This window comes from Pleurodeles waltl, chromosome 4_2, assembly GCF_031143425.1.
Source record: "Pleurodeles waltl isolate 20211129_DDA chromosome 4_2, aPleWal1.hap1.20221129, whole genome shotgun sequence".
In the NCBI taxonomy this organism is placed as follows: Eukaryota; Metazoa; Chordata; class Amphibia; order Caudata; family Salamandridae; genus Pleurodeles; species Pleurodeles waltl.
Window position 1 is genome coordinate 81,033,966 of NC_090443.1, and position 24,036 is coordinate 81,058,001.

The 24,036-nt window shown below is 47.0% G+C and overlaps 1 protein-coding gene across 2 annotated transcripts in view; it reads left to right on the forward strand.

The window, feature by feature from the left end:
- LRP1 (LDL receptor related protein 1) overlaps positions 1-24,036 on the forward strand; it is a 1,410,884-nt gene that overhangs the window by 546,304 nt on the left and 840,544 nt on the right. For both annotated transcript variants that reach the window (XM_069230782.1, XM_069230783.1), the window contains exon 33: positions 23,308-23,448. In XM_069230782.1, coding sequence (XP_069086883.1) covers positions 23,308-23,448 — 141 coding nt within the window. The remainder of the gene's footprint in view (positions 1-23,307; positions 23,449-24,036) is intronic.

Below are 24,036 nucleotides of genomic sequence, written 5' to 3' on the forward strand. Positions count from 1 at the left end.
TCCTGGGCACACATGGAGCCTGCTACACGAGGCAGCTTTCTGTCCACCTAAGGGAGACGTGCCAACAACCCTCAGGAAGGAGAACAATGAGGGATTGCAGGCCAGGGAGGCGTTACATTCCTCTTGCAGGAAGCCACTTGGGTATTGGCCCCAAAAGCAGGCTTCAAAGGAGAGGCCGCCTTTGAAAGAGAGATATATCACAGTAGGGAGGAGGGTTACCACATTAATTAGGCAGATAGGCTGGCATGGGGAGCAGAGTTGCCAAACTGGTTTCCCCAGGTGATTGTAGCCCTGAGGTAGCCACACCTTGGGGGTGGGCTTCTGAGCTGTGAACACTGAGAGAAGGATCTCGCCATTTTAAGAGTGTGCAGAATGGTGCATCCTGGGAAAGCCAGATGCCACGCTCCACAGGAAGTGGTCACCAGGTGGGAGGAAACCTGGTATCCCATTGGCTTCCAACCACATCCTACCCTAGGGGCATTTTCCGAGCATAAAGGGGGGGCACCCCTGGCACTCAGACCTCACATCTCAACTGACTTGGAAGATGGACCAAAGAAGGGCTGCCATTCTGTACTGAGGGACTAGCAAACAGTTTGCACCGCTGAAGGCTGCACCTGTTGCACCTGGTGACAAAGACTGGGACAGTGGCTGTTGCCTTGCTCAAGTAGAGGCTGTCTTCAGAGGCCAGTCAAGCAGAGACTCCAAGGGCTACCCGACTTGCTTCTTGTTTGCAGCACAGGAACACAACAGCTGAAGAAGCCTTGTTTGGCAAGTTGGTAGCCGAAAGTCTTCAAGCCGCCACTGTAGGACAGTACTCCATGATCACCCCCACTTTTTGCCTTGTACATGATGCAATTTTGACTGAAAGTGCACTTAGTTCTTGCTATCCAGGTCCCCAGTGCCAGACCTCTTGCCCTAAAACTATACAATTGTTCCCCGGTTGGCAATCCATTTGGCACCCCTTTAAGTCCCTAGTAAATGGTACCCCAAGTACCAACGGCATGTGTACCAAAGAGGGGCCCCAAGGACTGCAGCACATATTATGCCGCCTGCAGGGGACCCCCTCACCTAGCACATGCAGACTGCCATTGCAGGCCGCGTGTCTTGGTGCAGCTAATAGTGAAAACACGACATGGCACACACCCTGTGTGCAAGGGTCCCCTTCCACTGCGTCCAATATATGTATGTCACCCCTACTGCAGGCCTTACAGCCCTAAGGCAGGGTGCATTATATTACATGTGTGGACATGAGAAGATATGCCCCTGCCATGTCCTTGCTGATTCTTAGACATAGTGAGTGAACGGGTAGATGCTGGTCAAAACGACTTCCTCAGCTACATGATGGTTTCACTGAACATAGGGATGTTTGGTATCGAACACCTCATAGTAAAAAAACTCTCCCTGATGCCAGTGATAGATTTATTAATGCATGCATCCAGAGGACACCTTAGAAGTGCCTTCTGAAAAACCTACCATGTACCTGTGTGCTGGCTGTCTTATTTCAACTAGCCTGCCACCAACAGACAGGTTTCTGACCTCCATGTGAACACACCCCTCCTATCAGGATGACCTGCAAATCTGCATTCCAAAGCAGAGGGCTTCAAAGAATCCCATTGCCCTTGGTATGCTCATCTGGCTTCCTTCTGAAGGGCATTGCTGACCTCCCCTGCCTCAGGGCCCATTTGGCACCTGGACAGGCGGCAAAACTAGTAATCAGGAAGGCTTGTCCATTCTAAGTTCAGTTCCACCGTGTAGGAAGCTGGCTCTGTATATACTATATCAAAATGAGATGTAGGGGGTCATGACGACCCCGGCGATCGGCTTAAATGTGGCTGTAAGTACTGCCAACAGGCTGGCGGTACTTACCGCCATATTATGACATTGGCGGGTTGGCTTCACCCAACCCACCAATGTACCACTCTGACCACCACAGCGGTAACAGCCGCTGGGCTGGAGATATCCATCTCCAGCCCGAGTGCTGCCATTGTTCCACCTGCGGGAATATGACCCCGCCCACCGCCATGGTTTTCGTGGCGTAAAACCATGGCGGTAGGCCATATCAATGACCGGGAATTCCTTCCTTGTCACTGATAGGGGTCCCCCCCTCCTTTCCAGTAACACCCTCCCCCAACATTCGCGCCCCCACTTCACACACACACACGCATACCCACACACATTCCCACATGCTTACATGCTTGCATACATCCATTCACACACACATCCGCACACACTTTTAAACATACACGCAGACACGCATTCACATAACACAAAATACATGCACTCACACCTCCATACATGCACACACGCATTCAACACACACCCGCATCCACGCACAGAAACATTCACACACCCCCACACACACACACACAACACCCCCCACACACAACACCCCCCACCCGCCTCCCCTGCCGGAGACCCGACTTACCTGGATCCAGGGGGTCCTCCGGCAGGGAACGGGACGGGGAGCTGCTACCGCCACCTGCGCCCGCCAGCAGAAACCGCCAGGCCGTATTATTGGTCGTAATATGGCTGGGGCAGTCTACTGGCGTGGGGCCACCTTACCGCCATCCGTTGGCATGGCCACAGCCGGATTTCTGGCATTCTTGTGGTGGAAATCCGGCAGTGGTCATAATATGGCAGACGTCTGGTAGCCGCGGCTAAGGTCTTTTGGCGGCTGTCGCCGCAGTGGTAGGCGGTTTTTACCGCCAAGGTTAAAATGAGGGCCATAGTGTGCACAGAGTCCAGGGGTTCCTCAGAGGCTTGACAGAGGCAATAATAGATTATACTAATTTTCTATTTGTAATAGTGTGGTCGAGCAGTTAGGCTTATCAGAGGGTAGTGTTAAGCATTTGTTGTACACACACAAGCAATAGAAGAAACACACACTCAATGATTTAACTCCAGACCAATAGGATTTTATATAGAAAAATATATTTTTGTTACTTTATTACTAGGACTACAAGACTCAGTTCAGAAGTAAATACTGTTGCAGGTAAGTACTTAGCATAGACATCAATGTAACTTTGTTTCATTTCAGTCAAGTAAACAGTTTTTAAGAAAACCAAGGATACCTATTTTAAAAGTGGACACAGTGTATTTTCAGAACAGTTCCTGGGGGAAGAAAATAAAGTACAGTTTTAGAGGTAAGTACATGACTCACAGTTCCAGTTTCCGGGTTATTAAGTAGTCCGCCATTGGGGGTTCAAGTCAACCCCAAACACCACCACCAGCAACATGGGGCCGACCGGGTGCAGAGGTCAAAGTTGAGCAATTTTAACGTGGGCTCCTATGGAGCCGGGGTACTCGGAATTCGGTCTGCCAGCAGGTAAGTACCAGCGTCTCAGAGGGCAGACGAAGGGGGATTAGAGGAGCACTGGAGGGGCTCCAAGTAGGCCCCAATTCCACACCCTCAGCGGCACTGGTCATCATTGCCTGGGGGTCCTCTCTGGTCGGTCGGGCCACCTGGAGTCTGGGTGTGGGGTGCAGAGTGGTGGGAGTCCTTTAGAAGATGTTTCTTCTTTTCTTCTTTGGACAGGGCTGCTGTCCACTGGAGTTCTTGATCCTCTGTGACGCAGGCAGTACTCTGGAGGTTTTTAAGAGGTCTCTGGACCTGCAGGATGCGTTGCCTTTTTTCTGCAGGTCTTTTGAAGCAGGAGACAGGCTGGTAGGGCTGGGCCCAAGTCAGTTGTTGTCTCCTTTCCTTCTCTGCTGGGGTTTCAGCTAAGCAGTCCTTCTTGTGAGGTCGTCAGGAATTTGACTAGCTTGGTTCAAGGAGCCCTTAAATACAAGATTTAGGGGCGTTTTTAGGGGTCAGAGGGCAGGAGCCAACGGCTACTGTCCCTGAAGGTGGCTACACTGTTCCTGTGCCCACTCCCTTTAGGGAGGGGTCACATTCCTAACCCTATTGGTCCATGTCCTCCAAACCAAGATGGAGGATTCTGCAAGGAGGGGGTCACTTCAACTCTGGACACCTTAGGGGTGGTCCAGGCTGAGGTGGTGACTCCTCCTTGTTCTTCCTAATTATTCCTCTGGACTTGCCGCCAAAAGTGGGGCTTTTTCCGGGGACTGGGCATCTCCACTAGCTGGAGTGCCCTGGGGCATTGTAACACGAAGCCTGAGCCTTTGAGGCTCACCGCTAGGTGTTACAGTTCCTGCAGGGGGGAGGTGTAAAGCACCTCCACCCAGTGCAGGCTTTGGTTTTGGCCCCAGAGAGCACAAAGGCTGTCACCCCAGGGGGTCAGAAACTCATCTCTCAGTGGAAGGCCGGCACAGACCAGTAAGTCCTGCACTGAATGATTGGGTAAAATACAGGGGGCATCTCTAAGATGCATTTTTTAATAAATCCAACACTGGCATCATTGTGGGTTTATTATTCTGAGAAGTTTGATACCAAACCTCCCAGTATTCAGTGTAACCATTATGGAACTGTGGAGTTTGTTTCGACAAACTCCCAGACATATACTTAATATGGCCACACTGTACTTACAATGTCTAAGAATGGACATAGACACTGTAGGGTCATATTGCTCATGCAGCTATGCCCTCACCTGTATTATAGTGCAACCTGCTTTAGGGCTTTAAGGCCTGCTAGAGGGGTGACTTACTTATGCCACAGGCAGTGTTTTGTGTGCATGGCACCCTGAGGGGGGGGATGCCATGTCGACTTTGCCTTTTTCTCCCCAACAACACACATACTTTGCAATGGCAGTGTGCATGTATTAGGTGAGGGGGTCCCTTAGGGTGGCACAACAAATGGTGCAGCCCTTAGGGACCTTCCCTGGTCACAGAGTCCCAGCACACTCTCAGTCAAGTCAGCATCAATATCTGGCAAAAAGTGGGGGTTACTGCAACAAGGGTCATTTTCCTACACACCCCTAAGGTGAGCAGCCTGATGTGGACACAAATTTTAAGTCTGGCATCTTGGTGATGGCAGAACTACGAACTCTGGGACAGGGTTATGCCCACTTATCACAGGAAGTGGTCATATAGGGGCCATAGTGATCCCGGGGGTAAGTAGCCCCTTGGCTACTACCCTATTCTCCCCTACTTTCAGTGTTTAGGGGATCCCTGGCACCAGAAGATCAGATCCTGATGACCTGAAGAAAGAACACCCAGAGATGCAAAAGGCAAGAGCTAAAGACCAGTGACTGATGAGGCACCAACCCTGCCAGCCTCCCTGCTGACTTCGACAATTGCCAGAAAGACACCTTGCCCTTCAGCTGCTGAACCCTCCAAAGGCCAGGAAGGACGCGAGCCTTCACCCCAGCACAATTAATTCCTTTAGAGTAGTGAAGTAGTGGAGCTGTTTCCCTACATCCTGCAGGCACCCAAAAGAACTGAGAGGACTCTGACCTCCCAAACCAGACACCGGAAAGCACCACTTCAACCGTACCTCATAGCTCGAGTCGAAGTGGGCCAACAGTGCTGGTGTGTCCCCAGACCCTTCAGAGATGAAGTCCACCTCGGGTCTCCCTGTTGTGATCTTCCTGACGACGCCTGAAGCCCCTTTGTGCAGGCCACTCTCTACTGCAAGTGAACTGAAGACAAACGCAGACGCCCCAGGATACCTCTGTAGCTGTATGCCCCGGACCGAGGAGAAGAGGACAAAGGGTGTCCACACGTGTTTCAGCTTTGTGAAACCTGAGCCCACTTGTTGGCTTGGTTGGGCTGGACCCCCAGTCCACGGCTGCAGCCTCTTTCTACAGGCGTTTTCTACCGCGACTGCTCCTGTGACAGAAACAAGACACCTAAGGATACCCCTGCACCTGGCACCCCCGGCCCCAGGAGAAAAGGACTGAAGGTGTCCCCACGTCCCGAGCATCTCAGGATTTGAACCCTCTTATTGGCTCACCCAGACTGGACCCCCTGTTCCTGCCTGCAGTGCCTTTCTGACCGGACCAATACCCATTCACTTGAACAGGGCCCCCATCGCTGAACTACACCTCTGCACCGTGTCGCCCAAGGTGACCTGTTGATGTCATCTAGAACCCCACCCCATATTCACCTTAAATCTAAAAGATTGATCCTGTAAGTCACTGCAGAGTCCATGTTTTTTGTGTATGTTTTTCCTCTATAGGTTAATATTGCAGCTTAAGATAATTGCACTGTCAACTTTTCAAAGCTATAATAATCTCTTCTGCAAATGTACTTACCTGATCACATTGATGCTGGTGCCTAAATATAAAGTTATTTTTGTAAATTCATGTGGATCTCCTTATCAAGTCGTATGCCATTTATTGACAGTGTGCCCTCTGCAGATGTCTAACATTCCTCTCTGATCAGCCTAAGGCTGGTCAGCCACATTACCCATTAAGATAGCATCTTAGGATTGCTAGAGCAAGCCTCTGCCCACTCACAAAGGGAACCCCTGGACCTCTGCACAGCATACCTTATTTTGGGATATTTTATAAAGAGCCAACTTCCTTCAGCTACCACTGCCGCTGTGCGGCACCAGGAACCAAGACCCCACGCACAGAATTGCACCTGCATTTGCTGTTCTCAGGAGTGCTGCTGGACAGTTGCTGGGACCCTCAGAAGCCCAGGAAGGACTGGCCTGTGAATGTGACATAGGAATCCATTGCAACGCCTTTAAAGTGCATGGAACTGCTTGAAGACTTTCACTTTTGTGGAGGTAACTTTTTTTAAGGACCTTTCTTATCACCCCTGACTAGCTTCCTGCAGGGGTTGTTCACCCCAACTACTTCTACCCGACCTAATCGACACTTACCCAAGCTTTCTTTGAAAATGTTTCTCTGCCCCAACTACTTCTGCCCATCCTCATTGACACTAACCTAATTAATTGAACTTGCCAAGGCTTATTCGCAGTTGAGTGAAAATGGTTTGATTTATTAATCTTTGGAAAATTGATCTCTGGAACTGCCTAGTGGTTATTTTTTGTTATAGTGTCTACATTATTATGAAAAATACAGTCCATTTTTATAAACTGGTGTTGGATTTCTTCAGAGTTGTTGGTTTCTTGAATTTCTTTTTGGTGCTGGTTAAATGCTTTATACTTGTTCCTCTGTGTAAGCCTTGCTGTTCAGTGCAGCAGCTACCCAAGGTTGAACTGAGGATTGAGCTGAGGGTTTGACACATGAAATCTAATGTTGCACAACCACAACATATAATACACCCCATTTCATCACAGGTGTCCTTCTGGGAGAAGTGGAGATCAGAGGCCTTAGGTCTCCGGCTGTGTCTAAGGTCAATGTCAACCTGTTGGAACTCTGAGTGATTCGCTTTGCGCTTGGTCTTGCATCAGACAGATCGGGATGGTGTTGTGGATCCTTTGTGAAGAGCCCTTACGTCTCTGGACATGGCTGGAACTTCAGGGCATTTCCCTGGCAGTTCAACACTTGGCGGGCTGACTGAACACCAGAGCAGACAAACTCAGCTGCAGGTGCCTGGTGGATCACAAATGACGTCTCCATCAGGTGCAAGGTCGGTTTCAGCAAAGGAGAGAACCTTGGGTAGATCTGTTCACCACCGCCAGGAACGTGCATTGTCCGCAATTTTGAGCGCCAAAATTTTCACAACAACTCTTGCTTGGATACGCTTTTTATCTTGAATGAAGCTCTGGCCTCCTGTATGCCTCTCTGCCAATACCACTCCTGCTACAAATTCTCAAGAAGATTAGGAACAGAGCACAATCACTAGGGTCCTGGTTAGCCGAATCCCAGTGAAAGCAGTCTAAGCACACTGATAGCAGGCAAAAAGTGGGGGCAACCATGCCAAAAAGAGGGTACTTCCCTGCAGTTAGTATCATCAAATGCTTCACTCCTAGCCTCCTCCAGAGCCACCTCACCCACATTGTGTCAAAACTAACCTATAAACAAGATACGTGAAATATAGCATAATACATTTTTTTAATAAAAAGCAGTCCAGAAGAGCCTGGCCAACAGGCTTGATCGTATGTTCCCAGATATTCCTATCAGCTTTGTGAAGCACCTGGGTCATAGGGCTATGTGATCAAGGCTGGGGCCTGCTGGGATGTAATTTCATGTTCGATGGCGTGTGTAGCTGCAGATACACATGCTGTGCACAGTCCGCCGTCTGGTGTTGGGCTCGGAGTGTTACAAGTTGTTTTTCTTCGAAGAAGTCTTTTCGAGTCACGAGACCGAGGGACTCCTCCCCTTTCGGTTCCATTGCGCATGGGCGTCGACTCCATCTTAGATTGGTTTTTTTCCGCCATCGGGTTCGGACGTGTTCCTTTTCGCTCCGTGTTTCGGGTCGGAAAGTTAGTTAGAATCTCGGAAAAAATCGTCGGTATTGTTTCGTTCGGTATCGGGTTAGTTAGCACAAATCGACACCGAATCTTGAAGAGCTCCGGTGGCCGTTCGGGGTAATTTCGATCCCCCGTCGGGGCCTGGTTGGCCCGACCGCATGCGACTTCAAGACTGATGGAACGGACCCCGTTCCGCTTCTGTCCTAAATGCCATAGCAAATATCCGTATACGGATCAGCATCTGGTCTGTAACTTGTGCCTGTCCCCGGAGCACAAGGAGGATACGTGTGAAGCCTGTCGAGCGTTTCGGTCGAGGAAGACGCTCAGAGACCGAAGAGCCAGAAGATTACAAATGGCGTCCACGCCGACAGGACAACATCGGTTCGAGGACGAAGAGGAAGCGTTCTCCATCCCCGAGTCGGATTCGGGGGAATCCGACGCCGAAGACATAACAACCGTGAGTAGAATGTCGAAAATTAGGACTCACGAAAAGTCCACAAAAGCCCAGGGGACGCCACTGCCAACAGGCCATGGCTTAACCCAAAAACTAGGTGACCGAGCCAAGGCACCGAAAAAGGGCATGCTGGTGTCGAAGTCATCCGACTCCGGTCGTGATACCGCCACACAGCAACCTCGGAGCCGGACAATTCGGCGCAGAGACAGCGGCACCGAAGATGTTCGGCACCGAGATACCACGCCGAAATCAAAGAAATCTTCTTCGGAGCCTAAAAAGCCTACCGAAACGGTTTCGGTACCGAAAAAAGCCTCGGAACCGAAAATTAGTTCCTATACAGAGGAACAAGGACTAAACACCCAATTGCATAGATTTGGTGAAGAGCTTCAAACTGTAGAAACTGACTACACTCAAAGGAGGCTTCACATCCAGGAAAACACAGGGAAGATAACCACTCTTCCCCCAATCAGGATGAAAAAGAAACTTGTTTCCCAACAAGGGGACAAGCAACCACAAGCAAAGGTGGTAAAGAAAGTAATACCACTACCTTCTCCACCACAATCAACACATGCATCACCGGCGCAAACTCCACCACTAACGCACTCACCAGCTCATACCACAATGAGCCAGGATGATCCCGATGCATGGGACCTCTACGACGCCCCGGTGTCTGACAATAGTCCAGACTCATATCCAACTAAACCGTCACCACCTGAGGACAGTACATCATATGCACAGGTGGTCGCAAGGGCAGCCCAATTCCACAATGTCTCACTACATTCGGAACCTATTGAGGATGACTTTCTCTTTAACACCCTGTCCTCCACCCATAGCCAGTATCAAAGCCTTCCCATGCTCCCAGGAATGCTAAGGCACTCAAAACAAATATGTTCGATGGCATCTGTCGCTGTAGATACGCATGTTTTGCATAGCTCGCCATCTGGTGTTGGGTCGGAGTGTTACAAGTTGTTTTTCTTCGAAGAAGTCTTTCGAGTCACGGGACCGAGTGACTCCTCCTTTTGTCTCCATTGCGCATGGGCGTCGACTCCATCTTCGATTGTTTTTTTTCCGCCATCGGGTTCGGACGTGTTCCTGTCGCTCCGAGTTTCGGAACGGAAAGACAGCTAAATTTCGGAAGATTTTCGTTGGTATTGTTGCGTTCGGGATCGGCGTAGTTGGAGTCAACACCGCATCGAAGATCGAAGAGTTCCGGAGCCCTTCGGGGTAGTTTTCGATCCCCCGTCGGTGCCTGCTCGGCCCGACCGCGTGTAGAAGAACGCCGATGGAACGGACCCCGTTCCGTTTCTGTCCCAAATGCCACAAAAAAAAAAACCCTATACAGACCAACACTTGGTCTGTAACCTGTGCCTGTCCCCTGAGCACAGTGAAGACACTTGCGAGGCCTGTCGTGCGTTCCGGTCCCGAAAAACACTCCGAGACCGTCGAGCCAGAAGACTTCAAATGGCGTCCACGCCGACAGCCCACCGAGAGTTCGAGGTACAGGAAGAGGAAGAAACCTTTTCGATACACGAATCGGACTCCGAGGAATTCGACGATCCACGAACCGTGAGTAAGACGTCGAAAACCACTCATAAGAAGATTGTCAAGGCCCAGGGGACGCCACTGCCACCAGGCCATGGCTCCACCCATAAATTCGGTGACCGACCGTCGGCACCGAAAAAGGCCCAAACAGTGCCGAGACCGTCCGACTCCGGTCGAGACACCGGCACGCAGCCTTCTCGGGACCGAGAAAGTGCTGGAGACATACATCGACACCGAGATAGCGGTGTAGACACGGCTCGACGCCGAGACAGCGGCACCGATGAAGATCGACGCCGAGATGTTTCGACTCCGAAAAAGAAAAAAGTCACCTCGGAGCCGAAAAAAGATGAAACAGGATTTCGGTGCCAAAACAACCTGCAACCGACCCAGTTTCAGGCTCTTATACAGAAGAGCAATCAATCACCTCCCAAATGCGAAAGCATAGGTTTGAGGAAGACCTGCAATCCACCGATGTAGACCATACGCAGAAACGTATTTTTATACAGCAGGGGACAGGAAAGATAAGCACCCTTCCCCCTATTAGGAGAAAAAGACTGGAATTTCAAACTGACCAAACACCACAAACAAAAATGGTGAAAAAGGTTACTCCGCCACCCTCTCCTCCACCTATAATTCACGTCTCACCAGCACAAACTCCATCACATTCCCCGGCTCACACCACCATGAGCCAAGGTGACCAGGATCAGGACGCATGGGACTTGTACGACGCCCCTGTGTCAGATAACAGTCCGGAGGCATACCCTACAAAGCCATCACCACCAGAAGACAGTACTGCATATTCTCAGGTGGTGGCTAGAGCAGCACAATTCCACAATGTAAGCCTCCACTCAGAACAAGTCGAGGATGACTTTCTATTCAACACCCTCTCCGCCACCCACAGCTCCTACCAAAGCCTGCCTATGCTCCCTGGTATGCTTCGGCACGCAAAAGACATCTTTAAGGAGCCGGTCAAAAGTAGGGCAATCACACCAAGGGTGGAAAAAAAGTATAAAGCGCCTCCTACAGACCCTATTTTCATAACTTCACAGCTGCCACCAGATTCTGTCGTTGTAGGAGCAGCTAGGAAAAGGGCCAACTCCCACACATCTGGGGATGCACCACCCCCAGATAAGGAAAGCCGCAAGTTCGATGCAGCTGGAAAGAGAGTCGCAGCACAAGCTGCAAACCAGTGGCGCATCGCTAACTCACAGGCACTACTTGCGCGCTATGTCAGAGCCCATTGGGATGAGATGCAACATCTCATTGAACATCTACCCAAAGACCTACAAAAGAGGGCAAAGCAAGTGGTTGAGGAAGGACAGAACATTTCAAACAACCAGATACGCTCCTCCATGGACGCAGCAGACACAGCTGCAAGAACAATAAATACATCTGTGACCATCAGAAGGCATGCATGGCTACGAACGTCTGGGTTTAAACCAGAGATTCAGCAGGCAGTTCTCAATATGCCATTCAACGAAAAAGAACTGTTCGGTCCAGAAGTGGACACGGCGATTGAGAAACTTAAAAAGGACACGGACACTGCTAAAGCCATGGGCGCACTCTACTCCCCGCAGAGCAGAGGAAATTACAGCACCTTCCGCAAAACACCCTTTAGAGGGGGGTTTCGGGGTCAGGCCACACAAGCCAGCACCTCACAGGCAACACCATCCAGTTACCAGAGACAGTACAGGGGAGGCTTTCGGGGCCAATATAGAGGAGGGCAATTCCCTAAGAATAGGGGAAAATTTCAAAGCCCCAAAACCCCTACAACTAAGCAGTGACTCACATGTCACTCACCCCCTCCACACAACACCAGTGGGGGGAAGAATAGGTCATTATTACAAAGCATGGGAGGAAATCACTACAGACACTTGGGTTCTAGCAATTATCCAAAATGGTTATTGCATAGAATTTCTACAATTCCCTCCAAACATACCACCAAGAGCACACAATTTATCAAAACATCATTCCGAGCTCCTGGAGATAGAAGTTCAAGCACTATTGCAAAAGAACGCAATCGAGTTAGTACCAAACACACAAATAAACACAGGAGTTTATTCACTGTACTTCTTAATACCAAAGAAGGACAAAACGCTAAGACCAATCCTAGACCTAAGAATACTAAACACATACATCAAATCAGACCACTTTCACATGGTCACACTACAAGAAGTGTTACCATTGCTGAAACTACACGACTACATGACAACATTAGACCTCAAAGACGCGTATTTCCATATACCAATACATCCATCGCACAGGAAATACCTAAGGTTTGTATTCAAAGGAATACACTACCAATTCAAGGTACTGCCTTTCGGTTTAACAACCGCACCAAGAGTCTTTACCAAATGTCTAGCAGTAGTCGCTGCCACATCAGAAGGCAGCAAATACATGTATTCCCGTATCTAGACGACTGGCTAATCAAGACCCATTCGTTAATAACGTGCTCACACCACACAAATCAAATCATACAAACCCTCTACAAACTAGGGTTCACAGTCAACTTTGCAAAATCCAACATTCTGCCGCACAAGGTACAACAATACCTAGGAGCCATAATAAACACAACAATAGGAGTAGCCACTCCAAGTCCACAAAGAATTCAAAATTTCAACAACATCATATAACGCATGTATCCAACACAAAAAATACAAGCAAAGATGATATTACAACTCCTAGGCATGATGTCTTCATGCATAGCCATTGTCCCAAACGCAAGACTGCACATGAGGCCCTTACAACAGTGCCTAGCATCACAGTGGTCACAAGCACAGGGTCACCTTACAGATCTGGTGTTAATAGACCGCCAAACTTACCTCTCGCTTCTATGGTGGAACAATATAAATTTAAACAAAGGGCGGCCTTTCCAAGACCCAGTGCCACAATACGTAATAACAACAGATGCTTCCATGACAGGGTGGGGAGCACACCTCGATCAACACAGCATACAAGGACAATGGAACGTACATCAAACAAAACTGCATATAAATCACCTAGAACTGCTAGCAGTGTTTCAAGCACTAAAGGCTTTTCAACCAATAATAGTTCACAAATACATTCTCGTCAAAACAGACAACATGACAACAATGTATTATCTGAACAAACAAGGGGGGACGCACTCAACGCAATTGAGCCTGCTGGCACAAAAGATATGGCGTTGGGCAATTCACAACCAAATTCGCCTAATAGCACAATTTATCCCAGGAATTCAGAATCAACTCGCAGACAATCTCTCTCGAGATCACCAACAGGTCCACGAATGGGAAATTCACCCCCAAATTCTGAACACTTACTTCACGCTCTGGGGAACACCTCAAATAGACTTGTTTGCGACAAAAGAGAACGCAAAATGCCAAAACTTCGCATCCAGATACCCACACAGGCAGTCCCACGGCAATGCCCTATGGATCAACTGGTCAGGGATATTTGCCTACGTTTTTCCTCCTCTCCCTCCTTATCTGGTAAACAAACTCAGTCAAAACAAACTCAAACTCATATTAATAGCACCAACTTGGGCAAGGCAACCCTGGTACACAACGCTGCTAGACCTATCAGTAGTACCCCACATCAAACTGCCCAACAGGCCGGATCTGTTAACACAACACAACCAAACGATCAGACACCCAGATCCAGCATCGCTGAATCTAGCAATCTGGCTCCTGAAATCCTAGAATTCGGACACTTACAACTTACCCAAGAATGTATGGAAGTCATAAAGCAAGCCAGAAGGCCATCCACCAGGCACTGCTATGCCAGTAAATGGAAGAGGTTTGTTTGCTACTGCCATATTAATCAAATCCAACCATTACACGCAACCCCAAAACATGTAGTGGGTTACTTGCTTCACTTACAAAAATCTAACCTAGCTTTCTCTTCCATTAAAATACACCTTGCAGCAATATCTGCATACCTGCAGCCTACCTATTCAACTTCCCTATATAGGATACCAGTCATTAAAGCATTCATGGAGGGCCTTAAAAGAATTATTCCACCAAGAACACCACCTGTTCCTTCATGGAACCTAAATGTTGTCTTAACTAGACTTATGGGTCCACCTTTTGAACCCATGCACTCCTGCGAAATACAGTTCCTAACATGGAAGGTTGCATTTCTCATCGCCATTACTTCTCTAAGAAGAGTAAGCGAGATTCAGACGTTTACAATACAAGAACCTTTTATACAACTACACAAAAATAAGGTCGTCCTAAGGACTAATCCTAAATTTCTACCAAAAGTTATTTCACCGTTCCATCTAAATCAAACAGTGGAACTTCCAGTGTTCTTCCCACAGCCAGATTCCGTAGCTGAGAGGGCACTACATACTTTAGATGTCAAAAGAGCATTAATGTATTACATTGACAGAACAAAGAGCATCAGGAAAACTAAACAGCTATTTATTGCATTCCAAAAACCTCATGCAGGAAACCCAATATCAAAACAAGGTATAGCCAGATGGATAGTTAAATGCATCCAAATCTGCTACCTTAAAGCTAAACGACAACTGCCCATTACACCAAGGGCAAACTCAACCAGAAAGAAAGGTGCTACCATGGCCTTTCTAGGAAACATCCCAATGCAAGAAATATGTAAGGCAGCCACATGGTCTACACCTCACACATTCACCAAGCACTACTGTGTAGACGTGTTATCCGCACAACAAGCCACAGTAGGTCAAGCCGTATTAAGAACATTGTTTCAGACTACTCCCACTCCTACAGGCTGAGCCACCGCTTTGGGGAGATAACTGCTTACTAGTCTATGCAGAACATGTGTATCTACAGCGACAGATGCCATTGAACTGAAAATGTCACTTACCCAGTGTACATCTGTTCGTGGCATCAGTCGCTGTAGATTCGCATGTGCCCACCCGCCTCCCCGGGAGCCTGTAGCAGTTCGGAAGGTACCTTCAACTATTTGTATATATATTATTTTAACCTTAAATAGGTACATACTTAGTCACTCCATTGCATGGCCACTATTACTACAATACAACTCCTACCTCACCCTCTGCGGGGAAAAACAATTGAAGATGGAGTCGACGCCCATGCGCAATGGAGACAAAAGGAGGAGTCACTCGGTCCTGTGACTCGAAAGACTTCTTCGAAGAAAAACAACTTGTAACACTCCGACCCAACACCAGATGGCGAGCTATGCAAAACATGCGAATCTACAGCGACTGATGCCACGAACAGATGTACACTGGGTAAGTGACATTTTCATTCAGGAGCCAGTTAAAGGCAGAGCCATAACTCCAAGGGTGGAGAAAAAATATAAGGCACCTCCCACAGACCCAATATTTATTACAACACAACTAACACCGGACTCAGTAGTTGTGGGGGTGGCTCGTAAAAGAGCCAACTCTCATACATCAGGCGACAGACCACCTCCAGACAAGGAGAGCCGCAAATTTTATGCAGCGGGAAAAAGAGTTGCAGCACAAGCAGCAAATCAGTGGCGTATCGCCAACTCGCATGCACTCTCGGCAAGATACGACAGGGCTCATTGGGATGAAATGCAACATCTCATCGAACACCTTCCCAAGGAGTTCCAAACAAGAGCGCAACAAGTGGTGGAAGAGGGACAAAGTATCTCGAACAATCAGATACGGTCTTCCATGGATGCAGCCGATACAGCTGCAAGGACAATAAACACTGCAGTCACAATACGGAGGCACGCTTGGCTGCGCACTTCTGGGTTCAAACCCGAAATCCAACAGGCTGTGCTCAATATGCCGTTTAATGAACAGCAATTGTTTGGGCCGGAGGTAGACACTGCCATTGAAAAACTAAAAAAGGACACCGATACAGTCAAAGCCATGGGCGCACTCTACTCCCCGCAGAGCAGAGGCACATTTCGGAAGACACCTTTTAGGGGAGGGTTTCGGGGTCAACCCACAGAAACCAACACTTCACAGACAAGACCACCTACCTACCAGGGTCAATATCAAAGGGGAGGTTTTCGGGGACAATATAGAGGAGGCCAATTCCCAAGAAGTCGGTGAAAATTTCAAGGTCCCAAAACCCCTCAAAATAAACAGTGACTCACAAGTCACACAACCCCATCACACAACACCAGTGGGGGGAAGACTAAGCCAATTCTACGAATCTTGGGAAGAAATAACAACAGACACTTGGGTCTTAGCAATTATCCAACATGGCTATTGCATAGAATTTCACAAATTCCCTCCAAACGTCCCACCGAAAACACACAATATGTCAAAACAGCATATAGATCTTCTAGGACTAGAAGTTCAAGCATTACTACAAAAAGACGCAATAGAATTAGTACCAAGCCTACAGAAAAACACAGGAGTTTACTCACTGTATTTTCTAATACCAAAGAAGGACAAAACTCTGAGACCAATACTAGATCTCAGAACACTAAATACCTACATCAAATCAGACCACTTTCACATGGTCACACTACAAGACGTAATCCCATTGCTCAAACAGCAAGACTACATGACAACATTAGACCTAAAGGATGCGTATTTCCACATACCGATACATCCTTTCCACAGGAAATACCTAAGGTTCGTATTCAAAGGAATACATTACCAATTCAAAGTGTTGCCATTCGGAATAACAACTGCTCCAAGAGTCTTTACAAAATGCCTGGCAGTAGTAGCTGCACATATCAGAAGGCAGCAGATACACGTGTTCCCTTACTTAGACGACTGGTTAATCAAGACCAACACGCTAACAAGGTGTTCACGTCTTACAAAGTATGTCATACAGACCCTTCACAAGCTAGGTTTCTCTATCAACTATGCATAGTCACACCTTTTGCCGTGTCAAACACAGCAATACTTAGGAGCGACAATCAACACAACAGAAGGGATAGCCACTCCAAGTCCACAAAGGGTTCAAACATTTCACAAGGTGATACAGGCCATGTATCCAACACAAAAGATACAAGCAAAAATGGTATTAAAACTCCTACGCATGATGTCTTCATGCATAGCCATTGCCCCAAACGCAAGATTGCACATGCGGCCCTTACAACAATGCCTAGCATCACAATGGTCACAGGCACAGGGTCAACTTCTAGATCTGGTGTTGATAGACCGCCAAACATACATCTCGCTTCTATGGTGGAACAGTACAAATTTAAACAAAGGGCGGCCTTTCCAAGACCCAATGCCACAATACGTCATAACAACGGATGCTTCCATGACAGGGTGGGCAGCACACCTCAATCAACACAGCATCCAAGGACAATGGGACATACATCAAAAAAAGTTTCACATAAATCACTTAGAACTGTGTAGCCGGGCGTCCCCGGCAGCCGCGGCTCGGCATGACGCATCGGAGCAGGCCGATGCGTCATGTCCGCGTCTCCCCGTTGCCGGGGCAACGCGATCCGACCGAGGCAGGGGGCAGGCCATTGCCCGGGAAACCGGATGGGTTTCCCGGCGCGGCGGAAACAAAAGGGAGGACGGCACCGGCAGAAAGACGGAGGAGGAGAGACAGGAGACCGAGGAGCAGGAGAGGAGAACGGAGGAGGAGAGACAGGAGACCGAGGAGCAGGAGAGGAGAACGGAGGAGGAGAGACAGGAGACCGAGGAGTAGGAGAGGAGAACGGAGGAGGAGAGACAGGAGACCGAGGAGCAGGAGAGGAGAGCCCAGGAGAAGGAGAAGAAGCAGGAAAGGAGAGCCCAGGAGAGGAGACCGGAGGCACAGGAGAGGAGAGCCCAGGAGAGGAGACCGGAGGAGCAGGAGAGGAGAGCCCAGGAGAGGGAGACCGAACAAAAGACGGCAGGAGAAGAGACCACAGCAGAGGAACGCCACAACGCCAGCCACGACCCAGGAGGGTCGTGGCTCACCAAGGTACGGTCCTTGTGGACCAAAACAAAGGCCACTTCAGACTAAGGGAGGGGGAAGGGAATATAGAAGTGCAAAGGGAGGGAACTGAAAGGGGCACGATAACGAGCACATATGGGCACCCCACAAAAATCTATCATTAGAGAGTGAGCGCACTTATCCCCCTCCCCAACTCCTCACAGACACCCCTCCTTATCGTTCCTACCCATACCCAGACAAGACTGCAGTGCAAGAGTGAAATAATCCTTTTGGTAAAACCCCATACTTACCCGGGTGTTGTTTTCCTTTTGTTTTCCGGTACCCGGGAATCCACCTGAGGGGATCCGCCAGACGTTCTCCCGGGAAAAGAAACATTGAAACTAAATCAACACTACAGGAACTGAACCGCAACACCGAAACCCCTAAGGAAACCCCGCCCTCTTGATTACATACTTCTAGTTTTGTCTTTATTCCACCTTAATCTTAGAATAAATTCCACCACAAACTAAAACGCATATCTTGTCGTCATTTGTATATTGTTCGATCTGTCACAAACTGTTAGCAGTATTTCTAGCGTTGAAAGCACTTACTTTCAAATTTGGGGAACACCTCAAATAGATCTATTTGCAAAAAAAAAAAACGCAAAATGCCAAAACTTCGCATCCAGGTTTCCACACCATCAATCCCAAGGCAATGCTCTATGGATGAATTGGTCAGGGATATTTGCGTACGCTTTTCCCCCTCTCCCTCTCCTTCCATATCTAGTAAACAGATTGAGTCAAAACAATCTCAAACTCATACTAATAGCACCAACATGGGCAAGACAACCTTGGTATACAACACTACTAGACCTGTCAGTAGTACCTCATGTCAAGCTACCCAACAGACCAGATCTGTTAACACAACACAAACAACAGATCAGGCATCCAAACCCAGCATCGCTGAATCTAGCAATTTGGCTCCTGAAATCCTAGAATTTGGACACTTAGACCTCACACAAGAGTGTATGGAGGTCATAAAACAAGCTAGAAAACCTTCCACTAGACACTGCTATGCAAATAAATGGAAAAGATTTGTTTGTTACTGCCATGATAATCAAATTCAACCATTGCACGCATCTCCAAAAGATGTAGTAGGATATTTACTACATTTGCAAAAATCAAATCTAGCTTTCTCTTCCATAAAGATACATCTCACCGCAATATCTGCTTACCTGCAGACTACTCATTCAACTTCCCTATTTAGAATACCTGTCATTAAAGCGTTTATGGAAGGCCTAAAGAGAATTATACCACCAAGGACACCACCTGTTCCTTCATGGAACCTCAACATTGTCTTAACAAGGCTCATGGGTCCACCTTTCGAACCCATGCATTCTTGTGAAATGCAATACTTAACGTGGAAAGTTGCATTTCTCATTGCCATCACATCGCTAAGAAGAGTGAGTGAGATTCAGGCATTTACCATACAAGAACCATTTATTCAAATACACAAGAATAAGGTAGTTCTAAGGATAAATCCAAAATTCTTACCAAAGGTTATCTCACCGTTCCACTTAAATCAAACAGTAGAATTACCAGTGTTCTTCCCACAGCCAGATTCGGTAGCTGAAAGAGCACTACATACATTAGACATCAAGAGAGCACTAATGTACTACATTGACAGAACAAAACAAATTAGGAAGACAAAACAACTATTTATTGCCTTTCAAAAACCTCATACAGGAAATCCAATTTCAAAACAAGGCATTGCTAGGTGGATAGTTAAGTGTATTCAAACCTGCTATCTTAAAGCAAAAAGAGAGCTGCCTATTACACCAAAGGCACACTCAACCAGAAAGAAGGGTGCTACCATGGCCTTTCTAGGGAATATTCCAATTAACGAAATATGTAAGGCAGCAACCTGGTCTACGCCTCATACATTTACCAAGCACTACTGTGTAGATGTGTTAACTGCACAACAAGCCACAGTAGGTCAGGCTGTACTAAGAACATTATTTCAAACTACTTCAACTCCTACAGGCTGAACCACCGCTTTTTGGCAGATAACTGCTTACTAGTCTATGCACAGCATGTGTATCTGCAGCTACACATGCCACCGAACGGAAAATGTCACTTACCCAGTGTACATCTGTTCGTGGCATGAGTCGCTGCAGATTCACATGCGCCCACCCGCCTTCCCGGGAGCCTGTAGCCGTTTAGAAGTAGATCTTAAACAATTATACATTTGTAAATATATTACTTGAAACCTTTATTATGTACATACGTATTCATTCCATTGCATGGGCGCACTATTACTAATATACACAACTCCTACCTCACCCTCTGCGGGGAAAACAATCTAAGATGGAGTCGACGCCCATGCGCAATGGAACCGAAAGGGGAGGAGTCCCTCGGGCTCGTGACTCGAAAAGACTTCTTCGAAGAAAAACAACTTGTAACACTCCGAGCCCAACACCAGACGGCGGACTGTGCACAGCATGTGAATCTGCAGCGACTCATGCCACGAACAGATGTACACTGGGTAAGTGACATTTTCCATCATCATCCATGGCGCTGGAAAAACAAGGGGGAAAAGAAAGGGGATATGCTCACCGCTGTCATGTTTAGAGAGGCGAGGGCCAGCTGCTGATTAATTCAAAATGCAGTTTAGCAGATTATAAAGAAACAAAGTCACGTGGGGCCATGCCCCCTGCACAGTATGAAGATATGAAACATCCTTGTAGGCATTTGTCTGTTATGCTCATTCATAGTGGAGTCTTTCTGTGTGCTGCTTTTTTGACCTTGAGCATGTGGGGCTTCTCCCAAGCTGATGATCCATTGTGTTGATCAGGTCCCCCTTATTCTGTGTTCAAAGACTGATCCTGTAGTTCCAATATTATGCGGACATCTTCCAAGTGACACACAACACAATCTTTTCCTCAAAGGTAAATGAAAAAGTCTGAAGGAATGCCACCATTTATAAGGTATGGATTTTTGGCAGAGAGCGGATGCAACTTTAAGTGTTTTACAACTCAGTAGGGTCACTTTGAATGTTATGGAGCCCTGGGTTCGTACCGCCATCATTACGCATTCTTTCAATTTGTGTAGTCAAGGCATCCAGAAGCAGTTTTTGGTGGTTCTGGTACGCAGTACAGAAGTGATGTGTATGATATGGAAATATGTTGTCTCCTTCAATGTCCACGATAATTTGAAGGAAGAGGGTTTTTAATGTGTTGTTCTAGTTCAGTGTTGAGAAGTTTGGCATTAATACCCCTAATCCTGATGTTTCTTCCACTTTAATCCTCCCCATCTTCGAGTAGGACCAGGGCATGGTTGGTTTCTAGCACTTCCATCCCTTTTTGTAAGGGTATCACACTTGTGAGCCTGTTAAGCTACTTACATTTCATTCTGACCGAGTCCAGTCTTCATTGGTTGGAACTTCCTATGTAGGTCTAATATGGAATTCATTGTGCAACCTCACTGTGTAATACATTTGCCAACCTCTTTATGACATACAGGTTTCATGTAGCCAACCCTCAGCTCAACCCTGGGGAGCTATGACACTGATCAGGAAGGCTTACACAGAGGAACAAGTGTTAAGCATTTAAACAGCACCAAAATAATTGAAGAAGAAATAGGCATGACACTAAAGACATATGCCATCAATTTATACAAATAGACTGTATTTCGAAAATAATTTAGACAATAGAACGATAAAGATCCACTGGAAGGTTCCGACGATATTGATTTTGCATGCAATAATTAATCAAAACAATTTCACCTAACCATGAACAAGCCTTGGCAAAGCCAACAAAATTGACACCTCGAAACGTTTTCAACGAAAACTTGGGTAACTGTCAATGCGGTTGGTTATAAGTATTTGGGGTGAGCAACTCCAGCAGGGAGCTACTGAGGAGGACCACCAAAGTTCTCAAGAACAGTTACCTTCATAGATGAAGCAGTCTTCCAGCAGTTCCAGGCACTTTATCCGTGTTCCAATAGATTCTTATGGAATGGGTCTGATGAAAGGGGTAAAGGGTGCTGAAGATGCTCTAAAGATGCTGTGGATGCTTTGCAGTTGACAAGGATCTTCCTATACGGATTCCTCAATCCATGAAGATGGTGAAGGGGTCCTAGTTGCAGGATCTATGTCCCATGAGGTCCTTTCGGGTCTAGCCGAAGTCCAGTTGCCTGGTGTGGTAGTCACAGGCCAATCCTTCCTGGGTCAATAAATCACCTTTTGAGAGTGCCAGCAGTTTACCGACTGCAATCTTGGGTTCAGCTAACTGGGGTACAATGCTGGGGAGGATGCGGGCACTCCTTGTTCATTTTGTGTTGCAATTGGCAGGCCCTTCTGAAGCAGAGTGATTGAAGACGCCTAGAGCTATACTGCAGGCACAGTCTTGGATTGCACCGGGTCGACTTCCTTTGTTTTGAAGAGTTTCAAATCTTTTTAGTGGCCAAATTCCAGCTAGAGTCTGTAATGACCTGTCTTCAGAACTCCGGAAGCTGTTTAGCAGCACCTGCCCCAGACATAGCTCAACGAGGATACGCTTTGCCTTGTTCTCACCTTGGCCACGCCCATCCAAAATATTCCTAAATTTAAATAAAATGTCACAGAATTTGAGATTTTTAATTGATTAGTTACAATCTTTTTTTTTTTCTCAGTAGTACCTATTTTAGTGTTTTTAGGATTGCTCACTAGTTACAACTCACTTCAATCTCAAATATGCCTTGCACACAGAAACTTACCAATCTTTACCACTTACAGTCACAAGAGTGTTACTGTGCCAGAGCAATTAGTGGCTTCTGACCTACAGCCCAACCTTTTTGTAACCTAACTATCCCCCAGTATGTAAGTGCTCTGGAACATTCAGTTTAACTATTTATACATTAAAACCCCGAATAAATTAAACTGGTAGCATGTGGGGAGGGGCGCACAATTCTCAGATTGACGCATTATTTCTTTGTTTTTTTCAATCACTTCTTTACTGTTGTTGACTCTTTTTGTGTTTAGAGAAGAATATCGACATCTTTTTCCATGGTTAATGGCTTATTTGATTCATTTCATACCAAGTGCTTGCCCTTATTTCAAGAAAAAATTGATTATTTTCTAATTTAGCCCCTTCCTATTATACATATTAGTCTAAGACTATATCAGTCTTTTTGAGCCATTCAGGAATGAGTCAATGTGTTGCTCGATGCCTACGTAGCTAGGGCAAGTATTGGCTATGTTAATCTCTGTGGCAACGCAGTGTGGGGTTTAACACTGATGGCTATCCTCTGCTTCTCGTGTAGGAGACAAATTGTGGTGGGCAGACCAGGCCTCAGAGAAAATGGGGACCTGCAACAAGAAAGATGGCTCAGATGTGCAGGTGTTACGGAACAGCACAACACTGGTCATGCATATGAAGATCTATGACCGAAGCATACAGAATGGTGAGTGCAACTACCAATAACAGTCTTGTGTTCCAGATAGGGGTTTCTTAGTGTATTTTTGCTGTTATAAAATACTTTTTTGGCATTTGAGGTTATAGAAAATAGTGTTTAACACTAACTCGGTGAGACAATAACAAAGTATTATTTTCAAGAGGAATTTAATAACATGTATCTTTGCTTTGGGGACAGAATCATGGATATCACTAATGTAGACCTTGCAGCTAAGGAAACAAGTTGCTTTCCTTCTGGTCATGTGCTGAAATTGAAGGTTACCTTAAGCCAAAATATCTGCACCACAGAGTCAGAATTTGTGCATGCTTGTAGCAGCAACCCCATTACTTTGACATTGGTGCCTCAGTCAATGAACATTTGTCCTTAATCCCCCTCTACATCCCTAATCCCCCCTCCTCCCACACCCACCCTTATTTATTCTCTAACCTATAGCACGTTTACAGATCTCCAATGTTTGGCCAAAAGAAAGCTCAGGTTGAGCAGCATTTTAGTATCTTTTCCAAGGCATAGGAGATTAACTAAATGGAGCACTTCAGTGGAGTAAAGGTCATATTAGAAATCTTGCCTAGTTGAAAT